The following is a 26,247-nucleotide window of genomic DNA, read 5'->3' as shown; positions in this document are numbered from 1 at the left end:
TGAGTGCACCTTATCACAAGATATCAAGTGTTATTTCTGACGACCGCCCGCCCACCCGGTTAAGCCTAACGCCAGAACCAGCTCCGCGCGCCGCGCGCCGCATGAGCACGAGCACACGAGCGGTCGCCCACGCCGCGGCGAAGAGCCCCTACGATGAGCCGAGAGGCAGCTGCTGCAAGCGAAATGGCAAACCAGAAAGAAGATGAAGCGAATGCAATGCAAGCAGACAGGACGGAAGAAAACACCGGGGAAGGTACCTGGAACTATGATGCAGAAAGCGGCCGAACAATCGAAGCGGAAAGCGCCTGGATCACAAGAAACAAGAAAGCCAAGAAGGACACCTAGAACTCAAGGACGCCGGCAAAAAAACCAACCGATGAGCAAACGCCCAATGCAGCACCTTCACAGCGACAACGCAGACCCAGGATGCCGCCCCTGCCACTTGACGACTTTAAGATCGTATACCGCCCGGAAGCAGGTCTCGACCTCGCCAAATGGAATACTGTCGCAGTCGTGCACGCCATCGGTAGAGCGAGTGGACTATCACAGCAGGATTTCAATGACAAAGTACGCGTACAGGTACAGAGAATCGAAAATTTAATCATCGCAAGCACGGCCGACAAGGAAGACGCAAAGATGCTGGTCAGCATCAACAGAATACAGATCGGAGGCACTTACCACAACGTCAAAGGCAACATACGAACTCCTGACGACGTCTCCCGAGGCGTCATCAATGGCCTCATACCAGGAACAAGCACCGCAGAACTTATGGCAGGAATCCGAGCACCGGCACGATACACCGTTCTTCACGCCCGAATGATGGGTCAGTCAACCGCGGCAGTCGTATTCTTCGAAGGACCGCACATTCCCTACTACATCATCTTCCAGAGCGTAGAATTCCGCTGCAGACCATATCGCAAGTCAGTGCAGTACTGCCGCACCTGTGGCAACATGGGACACCGCCAAGACGTCTGTCCGAAACCGATCCCAGATTTTTGCTACAAATGCGGCAAGACTGGACAAGCACAAGACCATGACTGCACACCGACCTGCAAGCTCTGCGGAGAAGCGCATGAAACTGCAAGTACAGAGTGCAAGAGGAGACTGAAGCCAAGTCCTCCACCCTACAATATACGGCAACAGCGGCTTAACAGACAACAAGAAAGAGACAACCGCTGGAGCTCCAGCAGTGAAGAGTTCCCGGAGCTGGGCACCTCGGCCACCAGCGCGAGCAGCTCCCCTAGACGCAGCAACTCCAAGCCAATACTGCGAAGTGCTTCGCGCTCACGTTCCCGCTCTCGCTCCCGCTCAGTCAAGCGCGCGAGCTACGCCGACGCGGTAAGCGGCTCGAGCGGCTCGGGTGGTACGAGCAGCTTGGATGCATCGGCCCAAGCCGCAGTCATACGGGTCCTAGAAAACAAAAAGCAGAACCAGCAGAGCAAACTGGAGAATCAGCACAGCCAGTTGCAAAGCCAGCAAAACCTCATAGACAAGCTACTCCGCAGTCAACTGAAACAGCAAGAGCTCACCGATAAACTGCTTCAAAAATGCAAAGAATAACAAGAACTCACAGACAAGCTGCATCAAAAATGCCAGGAGCTCGAAAACATAAACAGAGCGTCGGGAACGACGCTGACCAAGGCCGACGTTGAAGCCATAGTAGATGCAAGGTGCCTGATATTTCAAGAAGCCTTTATGAAGAACATTCACGCCACAATGGAAAAAGTTGTACAATCAGCAGTCGAAAAAACAGCCGCTACCTTCGAGAACAAGATCGCCACGTTAAACGCCAAAATAGATGGTATCGCACCACAGCTCAACAATTTTATCGCGCATGTGAAGAACAACTACATCACCAAGGCACAGCTCGAAAATTCGCGCCCCACGAGTCGGAAGAAGGCACGGGCGAACAGCCACAGCGATTCCTGCTCGGTCTCGCCCACTCGCGATCGCCGACGCGAATTCGAATCCATCGACGATGGCGATCCCTAACCACAAGGCAAAGAACCAGCAGTCAACTATACGCATATGGCAATGGAACTGCCGATCATACCGCCCTCGACACGCCAATCTACAAGAATTCGTCAAGCTGAACCAGCCCGATGTCATAGCACTACAGGAAACCAACACGCAGAACGTCCGACTGCAAGGATACGCCACATATGCACAAACCCGACGAACTGCCATATTGGTGAAGAAAAACTCTGACAGCCCAAAAACATGACATAGAGAACACCCAGACCGAACACACCTTAATCGAGGTTTTACCGGAACGAAAGACGCAGAAAAGCCTATTCGTGGCCAGCGTATACAGCCCGCCTCGCGACCAGCTACCGGCCTTCGATCACTTTGTACGAGAAATGAGGAAATCCACGAATGGACACCAACTCGTCATAGTGGGAGATTTTAACGCCTCGCACACGGCATGGGGCTATCATACCACCACAAAGAAGGGTGCTAGAGTGCACGATGCCGCACAGCAACACAGACTCACCCTCTGGAATGATCCCCTCCAGACCACGAGAATTGGAAACAGCGTCTCCAGGGACACAAACCCCGATCTTACCTTTACTGCGGACGTCCCCTGGGCAGAGTGGAGTCGACTCCAGGAAACCTTAGGTAGCGATCACCATATTCTCCAATTAGATGTAGCACACACCCGTAAACAGACCAAGACCGGAATTGCACGGCTAACCGATTGGAAATCCTTCAGGGACAAGCTAGATTCCGGAGCAAGCATAACTGACATTGACGAATGGCTCAAAAATGTATTAGACACAGCAGAACGTCACACCAAGATCATACAACTCGATGCCAATACACCCGCGGTCGACGCGCACCTCCTACATCTCTGGGAGGCAAGAAGTGGCCTCCTGAAGAGATGGAAGCGACAAAAGCTTAACAGAAAGCTATAAACACGTATCGCTCTCCTGACCAAGCAGGCTCAAGACTATGCGGACCACCTCGTCAGGCAGAACTGGCGCGCTTTCTGTGACACGCTACAGGGGACTCTGAGCACGAAGAAGACCTGGCACCTCCTACGCGCACTCCTGGCCACTGAACCCACCAAAACGAAACAGAAGCAACATCTTCACAGTCTTATCCACAACCACGCCGGATCAGAAGAACACCTCCTGCGAGAACTACAAAAGAAACTATGCGGAGACGCACCCTCTACCACGTCAACTCGCAGCAAAGAATACTCTGGAAAACCGAACCCAGAACTCGACCGACCCTTCACGCAGGCCGAAATCCACGTAGCCCTATCCAAGCTGACTAGAAATACTAGCCCAGGTAAAGACAGGATCGTTAACAAACACCTACGCAACCTACCGCAGCAGGCCACCGAGGCTCTCCTCTGTTACTACAATGAGTGCTGGGTGAAAGGAGAACTGCCTGCTGTGTGGAAACACTCGGACATCACCATGATCCCCAAGGCCAACAAACCTCTCAGCTTGGAGAACCTACGCCCGATCTCCCTCACCTCGTGCGCGGGAAAGCTCTACGAACATATGGTGCACGACCGCATTACCGAGTACCTAGAAGACAATAACCACCTACCAGAAACCATGTTCGGTTTCAGGCAGCACCTCTCAACGCAGGATGTACTCTTACAACTAAAGGAAGGCCTTCTAGATCACCTAAACAATCGAAGCAAATAGTCCATAGTGGCAATAGACGTCAAGGGAGCCTTCGATAACGTTAGCCACGACGCGATCCTCAACAATCTCGAAGGAACCGGCTGCGGCACTAGGACCTACGCATACGTCAGAAACTTTCTGATGGACCGCACGGCAACAGTCGGAATCTGCAACATCCGCAGTGAAAGCTTCCTACTTCCAAACAGAGGCACCCCGCAAGGGTCGGTCATTTCCCCGCTACTCTTTAACGTAGCTATGATCAAGCTACCCCCACTACTCGAGACCATACCAGATCTGCGTCACGCGATGTATGCTGATGACATCACGCTCTGGACCGGAGCTACGAACGTTGGAAGGCAAGAAAGTAGCTTACAAGAAGCCGTCGACACCATCGAAAGCTATCTCCGAAACTGTGGCCTCCGCTGCGCCCCAGAGAAGTCTGAACACCTCATCCTGAAAGCAAGAACGAGAGGCCGACCACCCAACTACGAAGAGCCTGACCCCAGCATCACACTCAACGGGACAACAATCCCGAAAGTCGACACTATGCGAATACTTGGACTCCACATCCACAAAGACGGATCGGGAGCTGCCAGCCTACCGAGACTAGAACGCACCCTTTCGCAACTAATGCACCTCGTCAAACGGATCTCAAGCCAAAGAAGCGGGCTCAAGGAGCAAGACACTCTAAGAATAATACAGGCGCTCCTCACCAGCCGCATCACATACGGAACGCCGTACCTGGCTTTAAAGAACGCTGAAATAGAAAAGCTGAACATCATGATAAGGAAGGCAATCAAAGTCGCCCTGGGACTACCCGCCATGGCCTCTACATCACGTCTCCTTAAGATGGGCGTCCACAACACGTGGCAAGAGCTCGCCGAAGCGCACAAGAACAGCCAGATGGAACGACTCAAGCTCACGCCCACAGGGAGATCAGTACTCCGACACCTAAACTACAGCGAGACGTATGTCGCAGACATGGACATGAAAGAACGAATACCACCGGACGTTCGAGAGTGCATTTGCATCGCACGTGTCCCGCGCAACATGCATCCCATATATCACAAGAGCAGAAGACAGGCTAGAGCCAACGCCATCAAACGAAGTTTCAGGCATGACCCGAATGCCCGCTACACCGACGCGGCCAAGTATCCGCATCGAAACGCGTACGCTCTGAGCGTCGTAGACTCCCAAGGCTCCGAGCTAGCATCGGCAACCATCAAGGCACGCAACCCGGAAACGGCTGAAGAAGCGGCAATCGCTCTCGCCACCACCACATGCACAGACGCAGCGGTTATATTCACCGACTCTCAGGCCGCCTGCAGAAATTTCTTGAGGGGCCGCATCTCGGCCGATGCACTCAAAATACTAAAAAGACGAAGCACTCCGCTCCCGTACACCTGCGTAACGTGGGTACCCGGACACGAGGGCCTAGAGGGGAACGAAGCGGCCCACGCCGCTGCCCGCGAGCACGTCAGCCGCGCTCCCCTCTCCCCACGCGCTCTCGGACCCGTGACAGAAGAGCCGGAGGCCGTATCCACCAACTATTCGGCCATATTGCAACATTACAGGCTCGAGCGTCGAGTGTACCCTCCACCGCACCCTAAACTCGACAGAGAAGAAAGCCTAATCCTTAGACGCCTGCAAGGTAATACGTACACGCACGGAACGATAATGCATCGCCTCTACCCGACGCTCCACGGCTACCTCTGCCCACTTTGCAACGTACCCGACATTCTGGCACACTTGCTCCTGGAATGCCCGTGGCAGGAAGGCAGCGAAATGCAACCAGAAACGCACGCAAAACGAGCAATAGAAGCAAACGACCTATTCGAAACGTGGGAGGCTAAGCTAACCCTCGGGGACCTGGAAGACCAGCGACAACTCGTCGCCAGGGACAAGAGGGCAGTCGAAGCCAGAGGGTTCCTGGACTAAGGAGCCCTCCCACCTTAGGGTGATACCCGGCCTCGCTCGGGACACTGTTTCGTTTAATAAACGTTTCTCTCTCTCTCTCTCTAGCGCTGTGTCCGCGTCTTGCCGCTGTCCCTTTTCGTGCGCTAAAAAACCTCAGTTTCACCTGGAGCCGCGAAACCACAACGTGTTTTATGCGAAGCATATTACGAGAGCTCAACCCAGCTCCTCAGGCGCGGCGGTGTCGCCTTCAATACCACGTGATACCGTGACGTCACGACAGAGGAGAAGTGGCTTTGGCTCAAATCTTGCAAGATGGGCTGGGTGGGACTCGAACCACGGTCTCCGGAGTGTGAGACGGAGACGCTACCGCTGAGCCACAAGTACGATGCTTCAAAGCGGTACAAAAGCGCCTCTAGTGAATGTGGTGTTGCCTTAGAAACGAGGTGTTTCTAACGCTCAGGCGTGCGTCGCTTGCAGGCGCACATTTCGTTGCCGCGCCGAACGCTGCGTTGCTCGACGCTCACCGCGTCCAATGCGGGGCGCGTAGTCACTGCGCCGTAGCCCATTGTAATGGCGGGTCGACGGGAACGCTGTCGCGTTCCACTCTTGAAGGCGAAGCAGAGTAACGCATGAGTTGTTTCTTCGTCTAGCCGAACGAAATATAGCCAAGCAACAACAGTTCACCACGCTAAACAGTGGTTCAACAACTAAAATAAAGGCTAGTATGCTTCGCATCCTGGGCTTAACCTTACCTAAGCCACAGTCATTTTTTTGTTTACAACGCCAGCAAGCCCAACGCAGATGAAGACATGGGCGACAACGAACAGCAATGAAGCGCGTGAAGGCCACACCAAGCACGGCACGAGCATTCGGTGGATATCGCGGGGATTGCTTTCGGATACACCTAGAAGCGTAATGACCCGCACGAGCTACTGCTGTAGAAAAGAACAAAGAGCGTTTTTCGGCTGGGCAGCTTGAAGGGACCCAAACCACATTCTGACGAAGTCGAGAAACCCAGTTGGAGTCAAAACAGACTATTTCCGAAATACTTTGCCGCAAATTGTACTTCGATTCGTTCAGCAGAAGCTGAGTTATCAGCAATCAAAAGTCACCTATGATCCCCTTTGCGGTGCTACCGCGGTCAACAATGAGCAGCCTCGTCACGGCAACCCGCGGCGGCCGCGGTATCTACGCTATGTAGCAGACCGCAGCGTCCTTCTACTGTATCGCTTATGGCCAGCGTTTGCTTTGCGCACAATCTTTGTTGGATTTTGCCCACGCTGACTGTGCTATGTCATGCAGACCGGCTTTGTCCTGCACCAGCTTAACCGACGGATAACAGCCACACCAAGCTTGCGGATTTCGAAGCGCTGTCAATGCCTGAGTACGATGCGATGTCTGCCAAGGTGTCTGGCCAGGAGCGGCCAGGAGCGGCCAGGTGTCAGCGCGCCCTCGCAAGCGTACGTGTGGTCCTGACATTAAGCTTCAGGCTGGCCGAGACAATGGGTGAGGATTCAAAACTAATCGAATGTAGCGAGTCCCATCAGCTACGACACTGACAAGGACTGTGACTAAAGTTTCCTTCCTTCGCCGGTGGGTACGGCACAGCGTTAACAGACGATACTCGGTTTCATATTGAAATACATATTTATTATGAAAATTCTGGAACACATTTTCGATTACTTCAGCATGTTTAATAAATGGGGCCAATAAATACACACAGGAACAGCATGAAGATGTGCACTCATCCAAATGCCCTTCTTGACTGATGTCAGCCATTGGCCAATAGCAGACGCGTATAGGGGTCTGCTATATGAGGAAATGTAGCAGCTCGAAATGAATGAGCGGAAGGATGTTGTTGAAAAAAGAGGGTTTGAGAAAAGAGTGAATTCGCATTTCGTTTACGAGCTCCACGCGCCACTCACGACTGCCAAATATGGCTGTCACATTCAAAGCACAGTATGCTCTCCTCGGACTGCGTTTCTTCACCAAGCCGGAGGTCTGGTTCAGAACTCCTTTAAATTAAACGCAGCAGTACGTATGTAGAGATCGAGAGGCAAAATGGGCACAGCAACACCCTTGAAAAAAATCTGAGATGGTACGTGCCATAACCACGACATGATATAAAAAATTATGGGGTTTTACGTGCGAAAACCACTTTCTGATTATGAGGCACGCCGTAGTGGAGGACTCCGGAAATTTTTACCACCTGGGGTTCTTTAACGTGCACCTAAATCTAAGTACACGGTTGTCTTCGCAGTTCTCCCCCATCGATATGCGGCCGCTGTGGCCGGAATTCGATCCCGCGACCTCTAACAGCGACATGATTGGGAGGCGCGTTGTAGTGGGGACGTCAGAATAATCCTGTACAGCTGTGGTTCTTTAGGATGATCTTTTGACCAGGCGCCGACACGAGCAATGTATAAGAGCATCGAAGCGCAAGAGAACATAAAAAAATGGCAGTGGTTTAGCTCTGCTATGCCAGGATATACGTAGCGAAAGCTAAGGCATAGCTTGATTAGCCTTGGTTAATCTTGATTGCAAGTCCAAGTTCGTCTGGCTGTCTAGCTATGTTACGGCATTTAGCCAGTCGTTCGGCGCGCTGTTCGTCTGTTTCCTGGGCGATTCGTTTCTTCTTCATCTCGTTCCGATGTCGATACCAGGCCTCCTCCTGCTTATCAGAATTGTCGCCGTCCATACTGTCGCCTCAACTGTGGTTGCGGCACATGCGAGCTCTCCTTTTCAATCCTCCGACATGTTATCAGGCATGCGACGCAGCTGGCGAAGCCAGCGGAGGCGAGCGCAACGACGAAGAACGTGTTGTGACGTCATACCAAACGGCGGAGGCTGAAAGGCGCGGCTCTGCGCAGCGGCGCAACACCTGTGGTTTGGTGCTACTAGTGGCGCATGCGAGGTAGTCACTAGGGAGAGACAGAGAGAGAAATATTCGTGGCGAGGCCTGTGTTGTGACGTCATGTGCCTCCTCAGAGCAAGGCCATGGCAAAGTCGCAAGTTCGCGGCCAGTAAAGCTTTCGCATTAATAAATGAAGCTTCCTACGTGATATTCAATATATTTCGCCTCCGGGTGCAAAAGGGCAAAAGTGGCTCTACCTACTCACGTTAAACAATTTTTCCCTACAAGTGAGCGCAGGCGGCCGGAGGGCGCCAGCCTGCGTATTTTTTTTATTTGAATATACTGCAGGCCCTTCACGGACCGTGCAGGAGTGGTACAGAAATGCAATGAAAAAAAATCATGATGACAAGTCTATACACTGAATGCGGTTAATAAAAGAGTCGATGTTATTGCAACACACAATATCGTTAGTTAACTTGTTCCACTGGGAAACGACCGACGGAAAAATGGAATGCTTGTGACCATTAAGACGACCTCGGGGAAGATACATTGTTGTGGAATGATTTAGTCTGGTTGAGCGTTTTGGAGGATCTTGCAGGTAATGAGAGCGTGCTATCTGGAAATGACCATGGCATAATTGATCGATGAATTTCAGTAGCTAAATTACTTTTCTCTGCGAGAGGGATTTTAGGTTTGCGCTTGCTAGCAGACCTCAGATACTGGACTGCCTTTTGTAGTCCGTATATATAAACCTAATTGCTAATTTTTGTATGCTTTCTATTTTATTTAAAATGAATTTTTGTCGAGGGCTCCAGATTAGATCAGCGTATTCTAGGCATAGTCTTATTAGTGTTTTGTACCCATTTAGTTTGAGGTGTGGTGGTGCTGCGCACAGTTTCATATTTAAAAAGGATAGCCTGCCTATGGCGTTTTGACACATCGTCGAAATTTTTGGCAAAAGTTGTGCGTTTTTTTTTCAGTTACAGGGTAATTTATCTTTGCATCCTTTTTGCTTTATTCAGCATTTCCATGCAGGCTACACAAAGAGTGCACAACACAACCGTGATTTTTAGTATGTTCTATCTGAATAGTGCGCCATTGCGCCTGAACTTCCTGGAGCTGTATGCATTTCAGAAACTTACGGTGATATCGGCAGCATTTGACACTGCTTTGAGAGATTTCAAGGCCTCCACCAAAATGTGTAAACAATTCACTTTTCTATGAGGTCATCCTAAACCAAACGAAGCTCAGCTTGAAACGTCGCTTTGCTTTTTGCGACTACATGCTCCATACGAACGTCATATTTTTCTTCAGCACGTGGTCCAGCTGTTGCATGCGTTCTTTCATTCAAGCATAGGGAGCTTGCATAATGCCGTCAACCCTTTCGTTAATTCACGTGACGCTAGCTTTCTTCTTCCATTGTAAGAAATAGACATGAGCGGGCTCAAGTATCCGGTTACCAGCTGCCCTGGTGTACATCTTTACATATTATGGTGCTTGTCTGCAATTATCGGCTGAAGTTCTGCATTCCGATCTAGGTCTGCGGGTCGTTGTATACGCACTCCATTTACGTGTACAGTACGGTCCGTAAGTGCGCTAAATTAAATACGGTGTTTACTCCAGCAACTTCTCCTCTGAACACGGCGTCATCCTGGCCGTGTCAGGAATTTATAAATATTGCGCGCTAATTGCAATGTTCAAGTGTAGCAACTTTGATTCACCCGTTGCACAGCATATTTCAAGGATTCTACACAACGTTTTTCACACTGATATGATACAGGGAATCGTCATTATGAGCTGTTTAGCTCGCCTAAAACCTCGTAGGCGACACGAGTCCCATTTCTTAAGCCTGAGATGTATCCGTGTGATGGTGCCAGCGACAAGCTGACCCGGTCATGTGGCCGAATTCTCTTGCTTTTCCGAGGCCACGTGAGCCGTGCTAGAACGTGATCCCGCGGGATTTCTACATCACTACACAGGATATCACAGCATGCCACACTTCTTCATTTGCTTCCCTATTTATCGTGTAGTTGGCTGTGATGGAATCCGAAATGGCGTTAAACTGGGTAAATGCATCTCCTGCACTCAGGGTCTCTCCGCGGCGCCGCTTTCACTAGGTAACAGTCAACGATGCCCTCATCAGGCAATCGCGGGATCAGGATGTTTCATCTGTCCCGTTGTGGAAAACGGAACTTTGGCTCGTAGAGCCATGTTTATCGGCGAACGCCTTATGCGGATGTCAGAGCACGCCATCAAACTCAGCGGGACTTGTAGCAGAGTGCGTGTGATTCAAATACTTTCTACGTACGCGTGTCTTGCGGCTCGCCCACACATCGATCCTTTACTGTGGTGGCGGGAGCTTAATGCGCGCAAATGTCGGTATTGTGCAAGAGGTCTATTGTAGTGCGGCAATCGTTTATAAACGAATAGTTAGATAACATGCACGCACCTGTTGACAGTGGTTACATAATGGTATGCATTCTATTTGTGTGCCGTCATTTTCAGATTAAACATATTCAATGAAACATGTTTTGCCCAGGTGTAGTAACACTTGCAATTTTAATAGCCCTTTTGTTTTGAGAGGATGTTGTCTCACTCGATATACTTTTCCTTGCCTCTTCCAGGCATTCATTGAATGCAGTATTTATTTCTTGTTTATTCACAACAATTTACAGGCCCATTGAATGGCACTGAAAAAGGGGTAAATATGTACACCGTAATCAGAGGTGGTCATTGACTGCTGCTGTCTTACCTCCGTGTCCACTTGAATCGACGGTTCTCCGAAGCCGCTGCTTGCTTAAGCCACCAGTGTAGCGACCCCAACTCAGCGATGCAAAGGCGACCAGGAACACCGCAGTAACAAGGTGAAGTCTGCAGGTGTGGGAAAACATTTCAACGTCACAATATTCTGTTGTTTACTGTGGAGGCTGACGACGCCGATTAAAACAAAATGCACCAGATCAGAAAAGTTGGAATCTATATATAGCAAAGCTTTTTCTAAATGCACAAAGAGTCGAAACACGAGTGTGCGCCAATTTATGTCCGTACAAAGGGACACAAAAGGCCTTATTCGTGTATTGCAGCTAGGCTAAAGAAATGCCGCCGCCGCTGACCTGGATCTGCGAAAGCGAGCTTTCTGATTCTTTTTCTTTTTTCCCCCTGCGTTGTCAGCGCCACCACCGTGCGTTCGCCTCCGCGGATGTGGGAACGTCACCTGGTGGTGGTGCAAGGGAGCCAGTCCGCTCGCGGGACGCGACCTCCGCTGTGATTGGCTCCCCTACTGCGCCTGTGAACCGCCCGGCCGCAGCGCCCACGGTCACGAAACCCGGCGAGGTACACAAAGTCAAGCTTCGCTTTTAAAAGGACGCTGTCCCTTTAAGAGTAGCCTTCGACGCATCCGCCAGGTGGTCATGTTATCGCTCGAGTGCAAGAGCTTTTCAGTCACAAGTGAGTTTATGCTAGAAACTTCATGCTGCTCGCGAGCAGCAGCACATGTAGGCAAACGTTGTTGCCTATCAGCAGTTTCAGAACAATGTGGAACACTCTTTGCACAAAAGCAGATTTTACTTACGCTTACACATAAGCCATCATTTGGTGCATCCCCGCTCCGACCTAAACGCGCATAGAATTTACGGGGCCTGCGATGTGAAAAGAGACGAACTAAAATTGTTTGCGTATAATCCACTCATCCTTGGCTCTTTTTCAAGATAAAATATTAACTTAGGCAACCATGTTGCTGATAGTCTGTTTTGAGTTTGTGCTTTTATCTTTTTTGAGTCCAATGCTGAAGATGGCTCTTGAGGATTAACTTCCATGTGCGCATACGTGTATCATGGCCGTTATATCATATTCTAACGCGATATATCTACTGCGCAATGTTGAAGTTCCTTTGTCTTTTGTTTGATATAGTACTTGAGCCACGTTCATTGCATGTGCGTTATACGAACTTCAAACAATAGTAGCGCAAAAGGACCGGCAACACAAGACAGACATGTGGTAGTTGCTAGCTCAGCACCTGTTCTGTGTACTTCTCGGTCTTGAGAAGTGCACAGAACTAACAACTACTACTTAGACTCTCTTGTGTTGCCATTTCTTTTGCGCTAACTTTACAATGAAGATCAACGAACTTGCCCAGTTTTGCACTTTATTGCAATATGAGCTCCTCCTCACCTCAACAAGCTTGGCGCTCATTGTGCGCTGACAGAAGGTTGTACGGATATTATAATTGCAATAGTCATATATTTGAAGGTATGAGTTTGAGATTTTTCAGAACTTGTAAGAAACTACAGTTTTAGATTTTTGTTACAAGAAAACCATAGAATAATGCTTGCTGCAATGGGTCTATGTTTATGACATTTCGCGTCTGAGGTGACAGGTTCCACCCTCGACCCCTTCGGTTGCCCTTCAATGTGGAGGAAATGCAATAACACTCATGCACTTAGATACAGTCGCACGTTAAATATTTATTCATAAGTATTCCAGAGCCACCTAGTGCGGCGCGACTCAAAGCTGGCTGTGCAGCTTACAAACGCTAAACACCGCATTATAAAAAGTACGAGCTTTTGATATCTTTTCGTTGAACAGTTTCGGTAAGCTGCAGCTAGTAAGTTGGGAAGAGTAGAAAAATACTACGCCGAACATAATCATTCGTATGCAGCTTTGTTGTACTCCACTATCCCCCTATCCCCTATCCTGCTCCCCTATCCTGCCTTCTACATTCGACTGCTGGTATCGCCTATATTGTTTCACGTTGGTGCTATTTGTACATAAGCTGGAGAGTGTGGCGCGAACATGACATTATAAGGTAGTGACGTCCCCGACCTGTTAAGCTACTGGATTTTCTTCTGTAGCAGCATCATAGAAATGCTGAGGCCATTCTTTCCTTCTAAATTTCATTTGAGTGAAATGATGGTCCACTTGATGGGCATGTACAATCTAACGGAGTTTTCCCTCAACCGGAACCACGCTTTGATAGGATGCCTGTCGGGGCCGTTTTTTTAGGTGCCAGATGATTGTAGTTTTCTGTGTGGCAAATTGTGCACTACTTGTTTCATATGTCCTTTTCAGCCCATCAATGCATGATGTGTTGGCTTATGTTCATGCAGTTCTCGTATAGAGTTACAATGGATGGAATAAGTACCATGAAAGAAAAAAAGTGAGAATGACCAAGAGATGAAACTGGCCATATGTAGGACCACAGCTTGAATACATGTGCGGCACAGCACATCTTGCTTTTCTAAATTTTTTATAAACATATAGGAAAAGATATTAACATTCCTTCTACAGACACCGGTGCCACTGGTAGACAAAGGAACGACAAAAAAGAAAGAGAGGGCGCGCAATTTCGCTGTAAATAGAAACACAGTGCCATACAACAAAACGACCATAGAGTGAAGGCTGTGCATTGCAATACAGGCAATACATTGTTTTATATCACCCCATTAGTTCGCTAAAATATCCTTCATTATAGGTGTAGGAGGGTGGCGTTGACCAAAGGAAAACGCCCTTAAGGGCGTTTTCTGGTGTCTAGATCACCGTTTTCGAACAAGGAATCAAGCAAATTTAACTGGTTTATTGCTATGTTCATGTTGAGATGGGCTGGTCGGCGGTGCTACGTTGGGTGATGCGCTGAAGAGAGTGAGTAGCTGCCTGTTAAGACTCACGTAGGAGATGTATCCGTAAGTCTTGAAATAGTGGAACGCCCTTGCGCGATAATAAATTCCCTGTGCTTGCTCTAAATATTGTACCCATATTTACGAGGCCACGTCCCAGTGCTTCCTTCGTGAATATAGGAAATCATTTGGTTCATTGGTTCAAGATGTCGTTGTTTCCGAAGCACCGTGAGCATGCGTGCTATCTCGTATAACTTTACGTTTCAATGGCGTTACTCTGCAGTATCTGAATAAGCAAGAACACGCTCCTGTGCTGGTCTTGTTTGTAATTATCTATCACACTCCTCTTCGCTTTTCGCAGTGATGGGACGACGGTCGCTATCAGCACGACGAAGTTTATGCAATTACATCTTTCCCGCTGTATGAGGGCACTTTAGTACCGGTGCCATTATAGAAATTATACAGGACACAATTATAATGTTAATATCCCATGCCTTCGTTAGAATAGCAATTTTATATACAACAGCCTTGATGTTTGCAAACGAACAAGCGTGAATAGAAAGGCACACTACGTTAATCTCACGACAGTGCATGGTAGGGGTTGTATCTATCTTTGTTGTGGAATAAATCGCGGTAGAAGACGCACTGCACTTGACGTAGTTCCTGTTTACTATGCTACGTTTTCTCTTTCATTCATCCATTCCATCATTAGGTCGGCGTGCTTTAGAGATACATATGAGGCAACACTATGTGTACAGGTTTTATGCGTTGATTTATTGCTTGTTCTTATTTTGCGCAGAGAAAAGGCTCCTTCTATTGCACTACACTGTAGGCAGCAATCGAGCCATATAGTGTCCTGCCCACTGTAAAAAGAAAGTCGCCGAGTAAAGGCTGTTTCACATTCTGCGACTGGAACGACGAAAATCGGTGCAGTCGCACGCGTCGCAATACAATTTTTAGAGGGCCCATTTCAAATTATTGCGATTTCAATTATGCGACTGGTGCTACGCCCAGGTTTTGCTTCTTGCCAGGTTTTCTGGCACAGGCCACACAATTTTTTAACATAATGGTGAAAACATGTACATTATAATATTATTGACCTGTGCTTATTAGGAACAAATATTAGGCGTCTCTTGCAATTTAAAAACGCCTTGAAGTTTAAATTTGTTTTGGAGTGTACAATGGCGGTTGTTGAAGTTCGCTGCGATACCCGCCGTGGTTGTTCAGTGGCTATGGTGTTGGGGTGCTTAGCACGAGGTCGCGGGATCGAATCCCGGCCACGGCAGCCGCATTTCGATGGGGGCGAAACGCGAAAACACGTGTGTACTTAGACTTAGGTGCTCGTTACAGAACCCCAGGTGGCCAAATTTCCAGAGTCCTCCACTACGGCGTGCCTCATAATCAGAAAGTGGTTTTGGCACGTAAAACCCCATAGTTTAAGTTGGCTGCGACGTCAGAGGGGCGTGCCTAAACAACAGCTATTCGCAGCTGGTTCGCTGGTTGTTCAAGGCAGTGTGTTCTTCTTCTTTCTGCCTTCTTTGACCGTTCCGTTCAGCCTGCGCTACAACAATCTACAACATTATCTATCAACAAGGTCATATAGCTACCCTAACCGCACGTGCAGCATTCGAAATTCGGTTCCCACGAAGTCGTTGTGTGAGCCGCACAAGATCCTCGAACTACCCGTGCTCGGCGTCAGCTTTATGTGTACATTGCTCGTGATTGCGCATGAGCGGTTCCTACTCCTAGCCATAATCTTGCATCAAAAGCAGCAACAGGCACCAAACCCAAAGCCCACGTCTTCCCCTGAACGAGCCGGGAATGATGTATGTGTGATTACTGAAGGTGGAATGGAAATTGTGTTGTGACATTCAACCTTAGCTCTATCTTGCTTCGTCCATCTAGCGCGTGTGCTGTGAATATATATTGGAGTTTTTTCTGAATACTACTAAAGGTGTCAAAGCCTACAGACCAAATTTTTTGTGCAGCTACCGTCACTTGTGTATAGAAGCGTGTACGTGGCATCATAGCATTCTGAAAGACATGCCTGTTGTTTGCTTTGTTGTCCTGTGTCTCGTGTTGTTAGTGTACTGTGAACCTCTAACAAGAAGACCATATCTATACGTGCTGTGCAGGAACGTAGGCCAGGGCGCGCGCACTTGCCGTGGCACTTTTCACCTTTCTGCTAAGCCTCACATAAATGTGTGTGCATGTGTGCTTGCACATAGATTTCGATGTGAAATTGGGGCCTTGGGTGGGGGCAGCCTCATGAATTTATTAATTGCAGCGCTACAGAATGACAATAGACTAGAACGAACTAAACACATACAGTGCTTCGATCTTGTCCATTGTCTAATCTAAGCACTGTATTTAGTAATGAATACACGCCAACTCGTTCAGTTTTCAGCTTTTATGTTGGGCTCCTGAGCCCCCTTGCGTCCTTTAATATCTGCGTTGCTATGTATCGTGTAACTTAATTTCTTGACCATGTGCTTGCAAGTTCCATGTCCGTCTCCCGATCTTCCTGACAATCTTGTGTGATGTGCAGGCCCTGACACTTTCTGGTAAATCCATGCAGGTATGCAGCATGTTCTAGTTTCCAAATTTGCACTGCGAGGGCGGCTTTCATTGCTTTCAGTTCAGATTTTCTGGTTGTATGGCATTTAATTCTAGCGTTATACTACTGTCACACTGTTATTGCACATCAGTTTACTATATGTGCCTGGTGCTTGCTGTTTCATGATTAGCAACTTCTGTGTGTCTGGCAGTCGCATATATTCTCCTGGCCTAATTGTTTATTCCCATAGCGCACAGTACGGGCATGTTGTGTTTCAAGTTGAAGTGCTCTAGAGGTTGTGTTTCTGAAAGCAGTCTTGGTCGTCTTTGCAACTGATATGCTAGCTGGCATAGTATCTTCCAACTAGCTTCCGAGCTTTCGAGACAAAGAATTTCGGCCGCGGACTGCAAGTGCTTGCGCCAAGTGCATCGGTCCAGGTGCTTGTTCGTTTGCTCTTTCACGTAGAGGTCTTCAAGCATGGTAAAGTTGGAAAGATCAATATTCCTACGCTTGTACCCGACGCCTGTATTCGATGAGCTGACTTATTGTGTGCTGCTGGTAATTCATACCGTACATTAGGTTGCACAAAATTACATCATCTGCTATTTTTCACAGTATCCGCTCGTCCACCTCCCATGATTCTGGCACTATTCTTTTCACAAGGTGTAAATTTGTGTCTAGGCATGGAATAATTGTTTCGCCCACGTGCTGGCTCTCAGATCTTGGTCTTACACTAGCTGGGGATTGGGGGATGTTTACCTGCAAATACATTTGTCCAGCTATGTGAAGCACAACGTACAATCTGGGGTAGTTCTTGATTCCGGTCTTATATCTGATGACAGTGCAACTGGCTAAGCAAGTCTGCTATGTTGTACAGAGTGTGTGCATCATCATCATCAGCCTGGTTACGCCCACTGCAGGGCAAAGGCTTCTCCCATACTTCTCCAACAACCCCGGTCATGTACTAATAGTGGCCATGTCGTCTCTGCAAACTTCTTAATCTCATCCAGCTACCTAACTTTCTGCCGCCCCCTGCTACGATTCCCTTCTCTTGGAATCCAGTCCGTTACCCGTAATGACCATCGGTTATCTTCCCTCCTCATTACATGTCCTACCCATGCCCATTTATTTTTCTAGATTTCAACTAAGATGTCATTCACTCGCGTTTGTTCCCTCACCCAATCTGCTCTTATCCCTTAACGTTACACCTACCATTCTTCTTTCCATAGCTCGTTGCGCCGTCCTCAATTTGAGTAGAACCCTTTTCGTAGGCCTCCAGGTGTCTGCCTCGTAGGTGAGTGCTGGTAAGACACAGCTATTATACACTTTTCTCTAGAGGGATAACGGCAACCTACTGTTCATTATCTGAGAATGCCTGCCAAACGCACTCCCGCCCATTCTTATTCTTCTGATTATTTCCGTCTCATGATCAGGATCCGCCGTCGCTACCTGCCCTAAGTAGAGCTATTATCTTACCACTTCCAGTGCCTCGCTACCTAATTTAAATTGCTGTTCTCTTCCTAGACTGCTAAACATTTCTTTAATTTTCTGCAGAATAATTTTTAGACCCACTCTTCTGCTTTGTCTCTCCAGGTCAGTGAGCATGCATTGCAATCGGCCCTCTGAGTTACTAAGCAAGGCAATATCATCAGCGAATCGCAAGTTACCAAGGTATTTTCCATTAACCTTCCTCCCCAATTCTTCCCAGTCCAGGTCTCTGAATAACATGCTGTGAATAGCATTGGAGAGATCGTATTGCACTGCCTGACGCATTTCTTCATTGGGATTTTGTTGCTTTTTTTATGGAGCACTACGGTGGCTGTGGAGCCGCTATAGATATCTTTCAGTATATTTACATATGGCCCGTGTACACCGTGGTTCCGTAATGCCTCCATGACTGCTGAGCTTCCGACAGAATCAAACGCTTTCTCGTAATCAATGAAACCTATACATAAGGGTTAGTTATATTCCGTACATTTCTCTATCACCTGTTTGATAGTGTGGATATGGTCTATTGCTGAGTAGCCTTTACGGAATCCTGCCTGGTCCTTTGCTTGACAGAAGTCTAAGGTGTTCCTGATTCTATTTGCGATTACCTTAGTGAATAGTTTGTAGGCAACTGACAGTAAGCTGATAGGTCTATTATTTTTCAAGTCTTTGGCGTCCCCTTTCTTATGGATTAGGATTATGTTAGCGTTCTTCCAAGATTCCGGTACGGTCGAGGTCATGACGCATTGCGTATACAGGGTGGCCAGTTTCTCTAGAACAATCTGTACACCATCCTTCAACAATTTGCTGTTACCTGATCCTCCCCAGCTGCCTTCCCCCATTGCATATATCCCAAGGCTTTCTTTACATCTTCCGGCGTTACCTGTGGGATTTCGAATTCCTCTAGACTATTTTCTCTTCCATTATCGTCGTGGGTGCCACTGGTACTGTATGAATCTCTATAGAACTCCCCAGCCACTTGAAGTATCTCATCCATATTAGCAATGGCATTGCCGGCTTTGTCTCTTAAAGCATACATCTGATTCTTGCCAATTCCTAGTTTCTGCTTCACTGCTTTTAGGCGTCCTCCGTTCCTGAGAGCATGTTCAATTCTGTCCATACTATACTTCCTTATGTCAGCTGTCTTACGCTTGTTGAATGACTTCGAAAGTTCTGCCAGTTCTATTCTAGCTGTAGGGTTAGAGGTTATCATACATTGGCGTTTCTTGATCAGATCTTTCGTCTGCTGCGATAGTTTACTGGTATCCTGCCTGACGAAGTTACCACCGACTTCCATTGCACACTCCTTAATGATGCCCACAAAGTTGTCGTTCATTGTTGAACACTAAGGTCCTCTTCCTGAGTTAAAGCCGAATACCTGTTCTTTTGCTTTATCTGGAATTCCTCTATTTTCCCCCTTACCGCTAACTCATTGTTGGGCTTCTTATGTACCAGTTTCTTCCGTTCCCTCCTCAGGTCTAGGCTAATGCGGGTTCTTACCATCCTTTGGTCACTGCAGCGCACCTTGCCGAGCACGTCCACATCTTGTAGGATGCCACGGTTAGCGCAGAGTATGAAGTCAATTTCATTTCTAGTCTCGCCGTTCGGGCTCCTCCACGTCCACTTTCAGCTATCCCGCTTGCGGAAGAAGGTATTCATTATCCGCCTATTATTCTGTTCCGCAAACTCTACTAATAACTATCCCCTGCTATTCCTAGTGCCTATGCCATATTCCCCCACTTCCTTGTCTACAGCCTGCTTGTTGCCTACTTGGCATTAAAGTGGCGCTTTAGTAGGGTGTGTTTTGTTTTCTCTCCACCCATCGCCGATTCCACGTCTTCATAGAAGCTTTCGACTTCCTGGTCATCATGACTGGATGTAGGGGCGTAGACCTGTACAACCTTCATTTTGTACCTCTTATTAAGTTTCACAACAAGACCTGCCACCCTCTCGTTAATGCTTTAGAATTCCTGTATGTTACCAGCTATATTCTTATTAATCAGGAATCGGACTCCTAGTTCTCGTCTCTCCGCTAAGCCCCGGTAGCACAGGAGGTGCCCGCTTTTTAGCACTGTATATGCTTCTTTTGACCTCCTAACTTCACTGGGCCCTATTATATCCCATTTACTGCCCTCTAATTCCACCAATAGCACTGCTAAACTCGCCTCACTAGATAACGTTCTAGCGTTAAACGTTGCCAGGTTCATATTCCAGAGTGTGTTGCTTCCTTTTTATTACTGTATGAAATAGCTGTCCCATAGACTGTAGTACTCTATATACTGTAGTTCTTGTAGTGTGCCTGTGTGTTGGTGTGGGTGCGCGAAATGCACCTGCAACTATCACCTGTAATTTTTTGTCTTTCAAAATGTTACAGTATAACTTACGTGATCTACCACCAATCTAATTGCTGCTCAACCTTCTTCCTTTGAGACTAGCTTGAGGTACTATATTAAAAGGCTATTCGCTTTCTTGATTCCTTCGCAACTGGGATTACACAATGCCCTCTAATAAAGTTTCTGCTGCTTATGGCCCAGTCCAATTTGCCAGACGAGACAATTCTTGAAAAATGTTTTCTCTGTGCTGTGTGGATGATGTAGTATGAGCATTCATTTCTTTTGACATTTATTACTCTGTACAAGCAGCTACCTTGTATATTGCTTACTACGCCTATACTTATTTGTGCAGTGCAGTTGAACAATACATATTGATGCCATGAATGTTTACACATTCGGAGCATCAGGACGGATGCTTGTTTTACAATTGTGCCCTTTGCTTTCGATTGGTGTTACTATTGCTTGTTAGATAGTATATATGCATGCCTGGAAATATACATATGCATGCCTGGAAAAGACAGGACATGTATTGAGGGAGCTTCTGAACACTGCTTTACAGTCTGGTTATTGTGGTTTAAATTGTTGATCCGAGAGTTCAACAATGTGTGACACATCGAATGAATGAATGAATGAATGAATGAATGAATGAATGAATGAATGAATGAATGAATGAATGAATGAATGAATCCAGCTGTTTTACCTGCAAAATACCATGATTTGATCGATGCACTCCGTCGTGGGAGATCCGGGATTAATTTCGACCACCAGGGGATCTCTAACGTGCCACCGATGCATGGAACACGGGCGTTTTTACATTTCGCCCCGATCGAAATGTGGCCTTCGCAGCCGATGTTTGTTCCCGCAACCTCGTGCTTAGCAGCGCAACTCCACAGCCGCTCAGCCACCGCTGTGGGTGCGTGCAGCATAATGCTAGTGCAATTGTCTCGCATTTGCAGGCCACAACATTTTTTACATGTAACCAACCTCATCAAATTTGGTGGAGTGTGGATGCTTAGCAGAGCGATGCCTTCTCTTTCTTTGTTTAGATAGCAGATTCTTGGTTAAGCAGGTATGGAGCGTGGGCGACAGTTGGTGCGTGTGCGTAGGCGGCGCAATGGATGCGAAGCATTAAGTGAACCTATTTTACTTGACGTTTGCCGCCGCCCCCCGCGAGCAGACACTAGCTTAACTGACAAGCTCAACTGCGTCCCAGATGCGCCAATGAAAAAATACACTAACGACTATAAATTCCTAAATATCAATTAGGATAGCTATCCATCTTCGTCGCATATTAGAATGGAAAATGATTTCCTCGAAGTATGCTTTAATTTAAACTTAACGCAGATAGTTTTGGAATTAACGCGCGTAGTGAAGGACTCGGCCAACCTTTTAGATCTCATATTAACTAATAATTCATCTATCCTAGCTTCAACATCTTATGTCCAGAAAATTAGCGACCGTAATGTAATTCACACAGTCTTTAACTTCATCCTTCCGAAGCGAAAATCATGGAATAAAATAATACGCTTATACGACAAAGGCAACGACGAAGCCATGAAGTACAAAGTTGTGTCCTCCTACCTTACTTTTAGTGCTTTTTCCACAACACACTTCAAGCAAATCATCTTCAAGCGAAGCATCTTCCGCCAAAAAATCACTGACCTTGCTAGTAATCACATTGCAGTTATTCCAGTACGGACTAACACCAATAAAGCTTGGTTCACAAAAAAGAATGAACTCTAGAAAACAAGAAAAACGATTTTTTCTTTCGGCAAAGAAAAGCGATTCAGCTGTGGCCTGGGACCAATATTACCATGCAGTAACCCGCAGAAACTCTGCTAATTTCTAAACCACAAGGCACCGGATGCTATCAATATCACCGACCATAACGACACATCGATCCCCAAACGAGATCGTGCCGATACATTTAACCACGCGTTTTTATCGGCATTCACCACTGAACCTGATGCTACGTTACCTATACCACCTTTACCTGTGCGATCTGGTAAGTCACCCATCGAATTCACTGAACATGGCATAACGATAATAATTTAAAAGCTAAAACTCCCATCTTCATCAGGGGCGGATGACATCAAATCTATACGGTTAAAAAATAATAAACGCATCTACAGGGCGTACTTCAGATTAATATTCTCGCAGTCTTTAACCTCCTGTAGCATTCCCGTCGCCTGAAAGAAAGGACAGGTCATTCCAATCTACAAATCAGGTAATAAGAACTCACCTCGTAACTACAGACCAATTCTCTAACCAGCATACCCTGCACGATAATGGAGCACGTCATTTTCACCCAAATTATGCACTTCCATGACACTAACAACTTCTTTCACCCATCTTAACATGGTTTCCGTAAGTGTTTGTCGTGCGAAAAGCAACTTGGTATGGTCGTTCATGACTTGCGCGTTAATCTAGATGCAAACGCCCAAATCGATGTCATTTTTCTGCATTATGCAAACGCATTTGACAAATTACCTCACCAACGCCTATTACTCAAGCTCTCCCGGCTCAACCTGCACCATGACATCTTAAATTGGGCTATTGAATTTGTCACTAACCGATCACAGTCAGTGCATGTCAGTAATTACGCTGCCGCATCCTTGCCTGTAACATCTGGCGTCCCACAAGGTAGTGTTCTAGGCTCCCACTTTTTTTTCCTTATATTAACGACCTTGTTCTGCATGTTCCTCTCGAATGCGTGTGTTCGCTCATGATTGTGTAATCTGTCGCATAATTACTAACGACTCTAACCACAGTATTTCACAAAATGAACTTAACAAAGTGCAAGACTGGCGCAACGAGTGGTTAATGGCCCTTAACCCCAATAAATGTTAAGCAATGTGCTTGACTCACAGCCATCAGCCCTTGTACTCACCGTATAATATCACTATACTACCTTAGAAAAAGTGGACACATTTAAATACCTCGGCGTCACCCTGTCATAGGACTTGACTGGTCTGTTCATGTAACGCGCATTACTACCTCCGCTAACCAAACATTGGGATTCCTAAAACGCCATCTGTGTCATGCACCGCATCACTTTAAACTGCTAGCATTAGAGACGCTCGTACGTCCAAAACTTGAATACTCATCCCCCATCTGTTCACCACATCAAATTTAGCTTATCAAGGCACTCAAAAGAATTCAGAATCGTGTGGAAAGATTCATTCATTCATCGTGTTACACCTGCGTATCACAGTCTGCCGTAAGCACGCTATCATCCCGGCGTCGAATGGATTCGTTAATCCTCTTTCATAAGCTTTATTACACCTCGCTTCAATATTTACCATATGTGTTGGCCCCACCCCCTCGCCATTCCCCGCGCACGCGGAATTCCTTGCAAGTAACCCGTCCACGCAGCCACACTACAACCTTCTCTGCGTCTTTCTTTTACAGATCTTGAACCACTTCGAACAGCCTGCCCCGTCACAATGCCGAAATCACATGTTCATCAACGCTTACTGATAAGCTTAATACTCATATTCTTCATTGAACTCATGTGGCCACTAATTAGTATAAACAGCATTTGTAAACTCCAATCCTTATGTAATACCTCCAGTGAGAGGTCCTTCGGAAAATAAAAGTGAAGTGCGTCTTTGCGTTGAAGAAAAAGCAGGATAATGATAAAGTGAGCACAACAATCTAAACTTACGTGGCTCGAGGAGAGGTCAAGCTGGAACAAGAATTTATTTTAAAAAATGTATGTTTGCATCTACGCAAAAAGCAGCGCCAGCGTGTTTACTTGTAAGCATTCGGATGTTTCCTTTCTGCTCATGCTTCCGAAAATACTCCTGTTTTAAACGTCACTTCTGTACAACAGCAGCCCGTATCTTCTACGGACAATCTTTGACCTCAAACTAGAAAAGCACTTCGCAAAATATTTGAATGGCCAGGATCTTCTGACCCAGATCGACAGGCATAAGCAGCTTCATGCATTTGGACTCCGATTCTGTCAGAACCACCGGTTATTACGCTAATTCTAAAATGTTGTTCACTTATTAAACTCCCTCATACCACACGGCGCAGCCTACGCCAAGGCAATTTGCCGTTTTACTGGTAAATGCGACAGACGTTTTAACTTTACGCAGCATATACGCTATAATGGTGCCGATTGCACAAAGAAAAAAGAAAATGCCTTCGGGTCGGCTTGTTGCAGTTACTAGAAATGAGTTGGCTCACCTATACTTCATGTTGCCTTTGCAGTGCTGTTGCAGAGGGACGTAGAAAAGGTCTCTGTAGCAAAGGCCGAGTTTCACTGCACGGCTGCGAACAGGCCAATACTCGGCGTTCCAGGAGGTGCCTGAAAAACGCACCTCTATCAGAAAAAAAAAGTAAGTCTTACACTGCCATTAGCAAGATCCAGAGCACAGAAAACTTGGTCGGATAAATGTGCTAGAATATTTCGCACTGGGAAGAAATTTCATAATTTACCGTAAAGATGAGTACTGAAGTTGCGCTGCCGGTATAGAGTCAGCGGAATGGCGTCACTCTCAGCACAAGATGACAAACGTTGGGAAAGACGTGCGTTAGCAATGTTTTATGGTGACTCGTTTGTCGAGAGAAGACTTACCCGCGACTATTTAGCTAACTGAGCTCTCTATATTTAACCACGGGGAAATGTAAACTGGCATGAAAAATAAACGTGCACTACAGTGCTCCGACACGTATGAATCCGCCAGACGCACGTTCAGCAAAACTGATACCTTAGTCTAAGCACCCACGCGACCCGAATCGTGCTCTGTGCTGAAATTCCATACCGTGCCTGCTTAGCGTAGACACGGCGTGTAGCAGCTGTAGCGACAGCTGCACACAGCTGTGCGATGTACTCTTGTGAGCCTCATGAAAAGAAATAGTGGGGTATTAGGTGAACTCGGTGTCCGCCAATAGCCATACGTCAGGGCCAAAGTTTAAGGAAGGAAAAGACAGGAGGATACGCTGGACCAGCTTCCTATTTCGATTCATAACATTCTTGTGGTGGTTTCTCCGGCCTGCCCGGTGCCCTCAAACTCACATCGCTGCATGGACTTCATGCGCGTACTCGCGAAATGACCGTCAACGCCACCTTTTGTTTGTGCCATGAATTGGGAGTTCTGTAGTTAGCCCGCCAATTGAAGGTTGCCTTTAGTACTGCATTTAAATTAGCCCCACGAAGTTCGAGTGCTGCCTTTTCGCGTGGGAAGTGTGATTCGAGACTTCGCTGCCACAGTCGCCACGTGAAGGTCCCTTCAAGCATTCGGTCGACCGGCACTGCTCGAGCTCTGAAACGTGCTATGTCCGCAGGTTTGTAATGAAGTTCGTACGAAATATTAGCGGACAATTACCTGACACTATTCCCTGCTTATACCCGGTATAACAACATTAACTCGCACTAGTGAGATGCACTTAGCAAAAAGTAAATTTACTGTGGTGGCACGAGATCTATGTTTCATAGTGGATTCTTGCACACACTAAGTAAAGCTGTTGCTGCAATGCAGTGAGATAATGACATACGATTTTGAACGTGAAGTAGAGACTTCTTTAGTTCATTTTATGTGCAACGTGCTATAATAAAGAAGTCGCACATTCGCCTAAAAGGCAAAGCATCGATTGCGCAAATCAGCGGAAACCTATACGAAGTAATGATAGCAGTTTTGTCGGCCGTATAAACTTACTCACACTCGCTTATAACTAAAAAGCAAGCATGGTGTCACACGCACACAAGCAAATCCGAACAGATATCACTCGATTATCGCGGAACCTTGCTGTCAAAATGCTGGAGTGAGGAAGCGCGGCAGCAGCAGCGAGCGAATCCACATTGGTACACTCTCTTGAGTCAACGCGCATTAAGAGT

At 47.1% G+C, this 26,247-nt stretch overlaps 1 protein-coding gene across 6 annotated transcripts in view; it reads right to left on the bottom strand.

Annotated features, from left to right (window-relative positions):
• LOC135899463 (salivary peroxidase/catechol oxidase-like) overlaps positions 1-25,164 on the bottom strand; it is a 207,123-nt gene extending 181,959 nt beyond the window's left edge. The window contains exons 1-6 of one of the 6 annotated variants that reach the window (XM_065428725.2): positions 24,988-25,164; positions 24,849-24,873; positions 24,597-24,717; positions 24,070-24,090; positions 22,645-22,680; positions 11,165-11,283 (exon numbers count right to left, since the gene is read on the bottom strand). In XM_065428725.2, the coding sequence (XP_065284797.1) occupies positions 11,165-11,283; positions 22,645-22,680; positions 24,070-24,090; positions 24,597-24,607 (187 nt within the window). In that variant the 5' untranslated portion in view covers positions 24,608-24,717; positions 24,849-24,873; positions 24,988-25,164. Of the gene's footprint in view, positions 1-11,164; positions 11,284-22,644; positions 22,681-24,069; positions 24,091-24,596; positions 24,733-24,848 lie in introns of all 6 variants that reach the window. The other 5 variants (XM_065428726.2, XM_065428728.2, XM_065428727.2 and 2 more) reach the window with 5 other exon arrangements.
• Between the last annotated feature and the right edge of the window lie 1,083 nt (positions 25,165-26,247).

The sequence above is a fragment of the Dermacentor albipictus genome, chromosome 6 (genome assembly GCF_038994185.2).
Source record: "Dermacentor albipictus isolate Rhodes 1998 colony chromosome 6, USDA_Dalb.pri_finalv2, whole genome shotgun sequence".
NCBI classification, from domain to species: domain Eukaryota; kingdom Metazoa; phylum Arthropoda; class Arachnida; order Ixodida; family Ixodidae; genus Dermacentor; species Dermacentor albipictus.
Note: the sequence above shows the minus strand (reverse complement) of the source record. Positions and strands in the feature narration are given on the sequence as shown.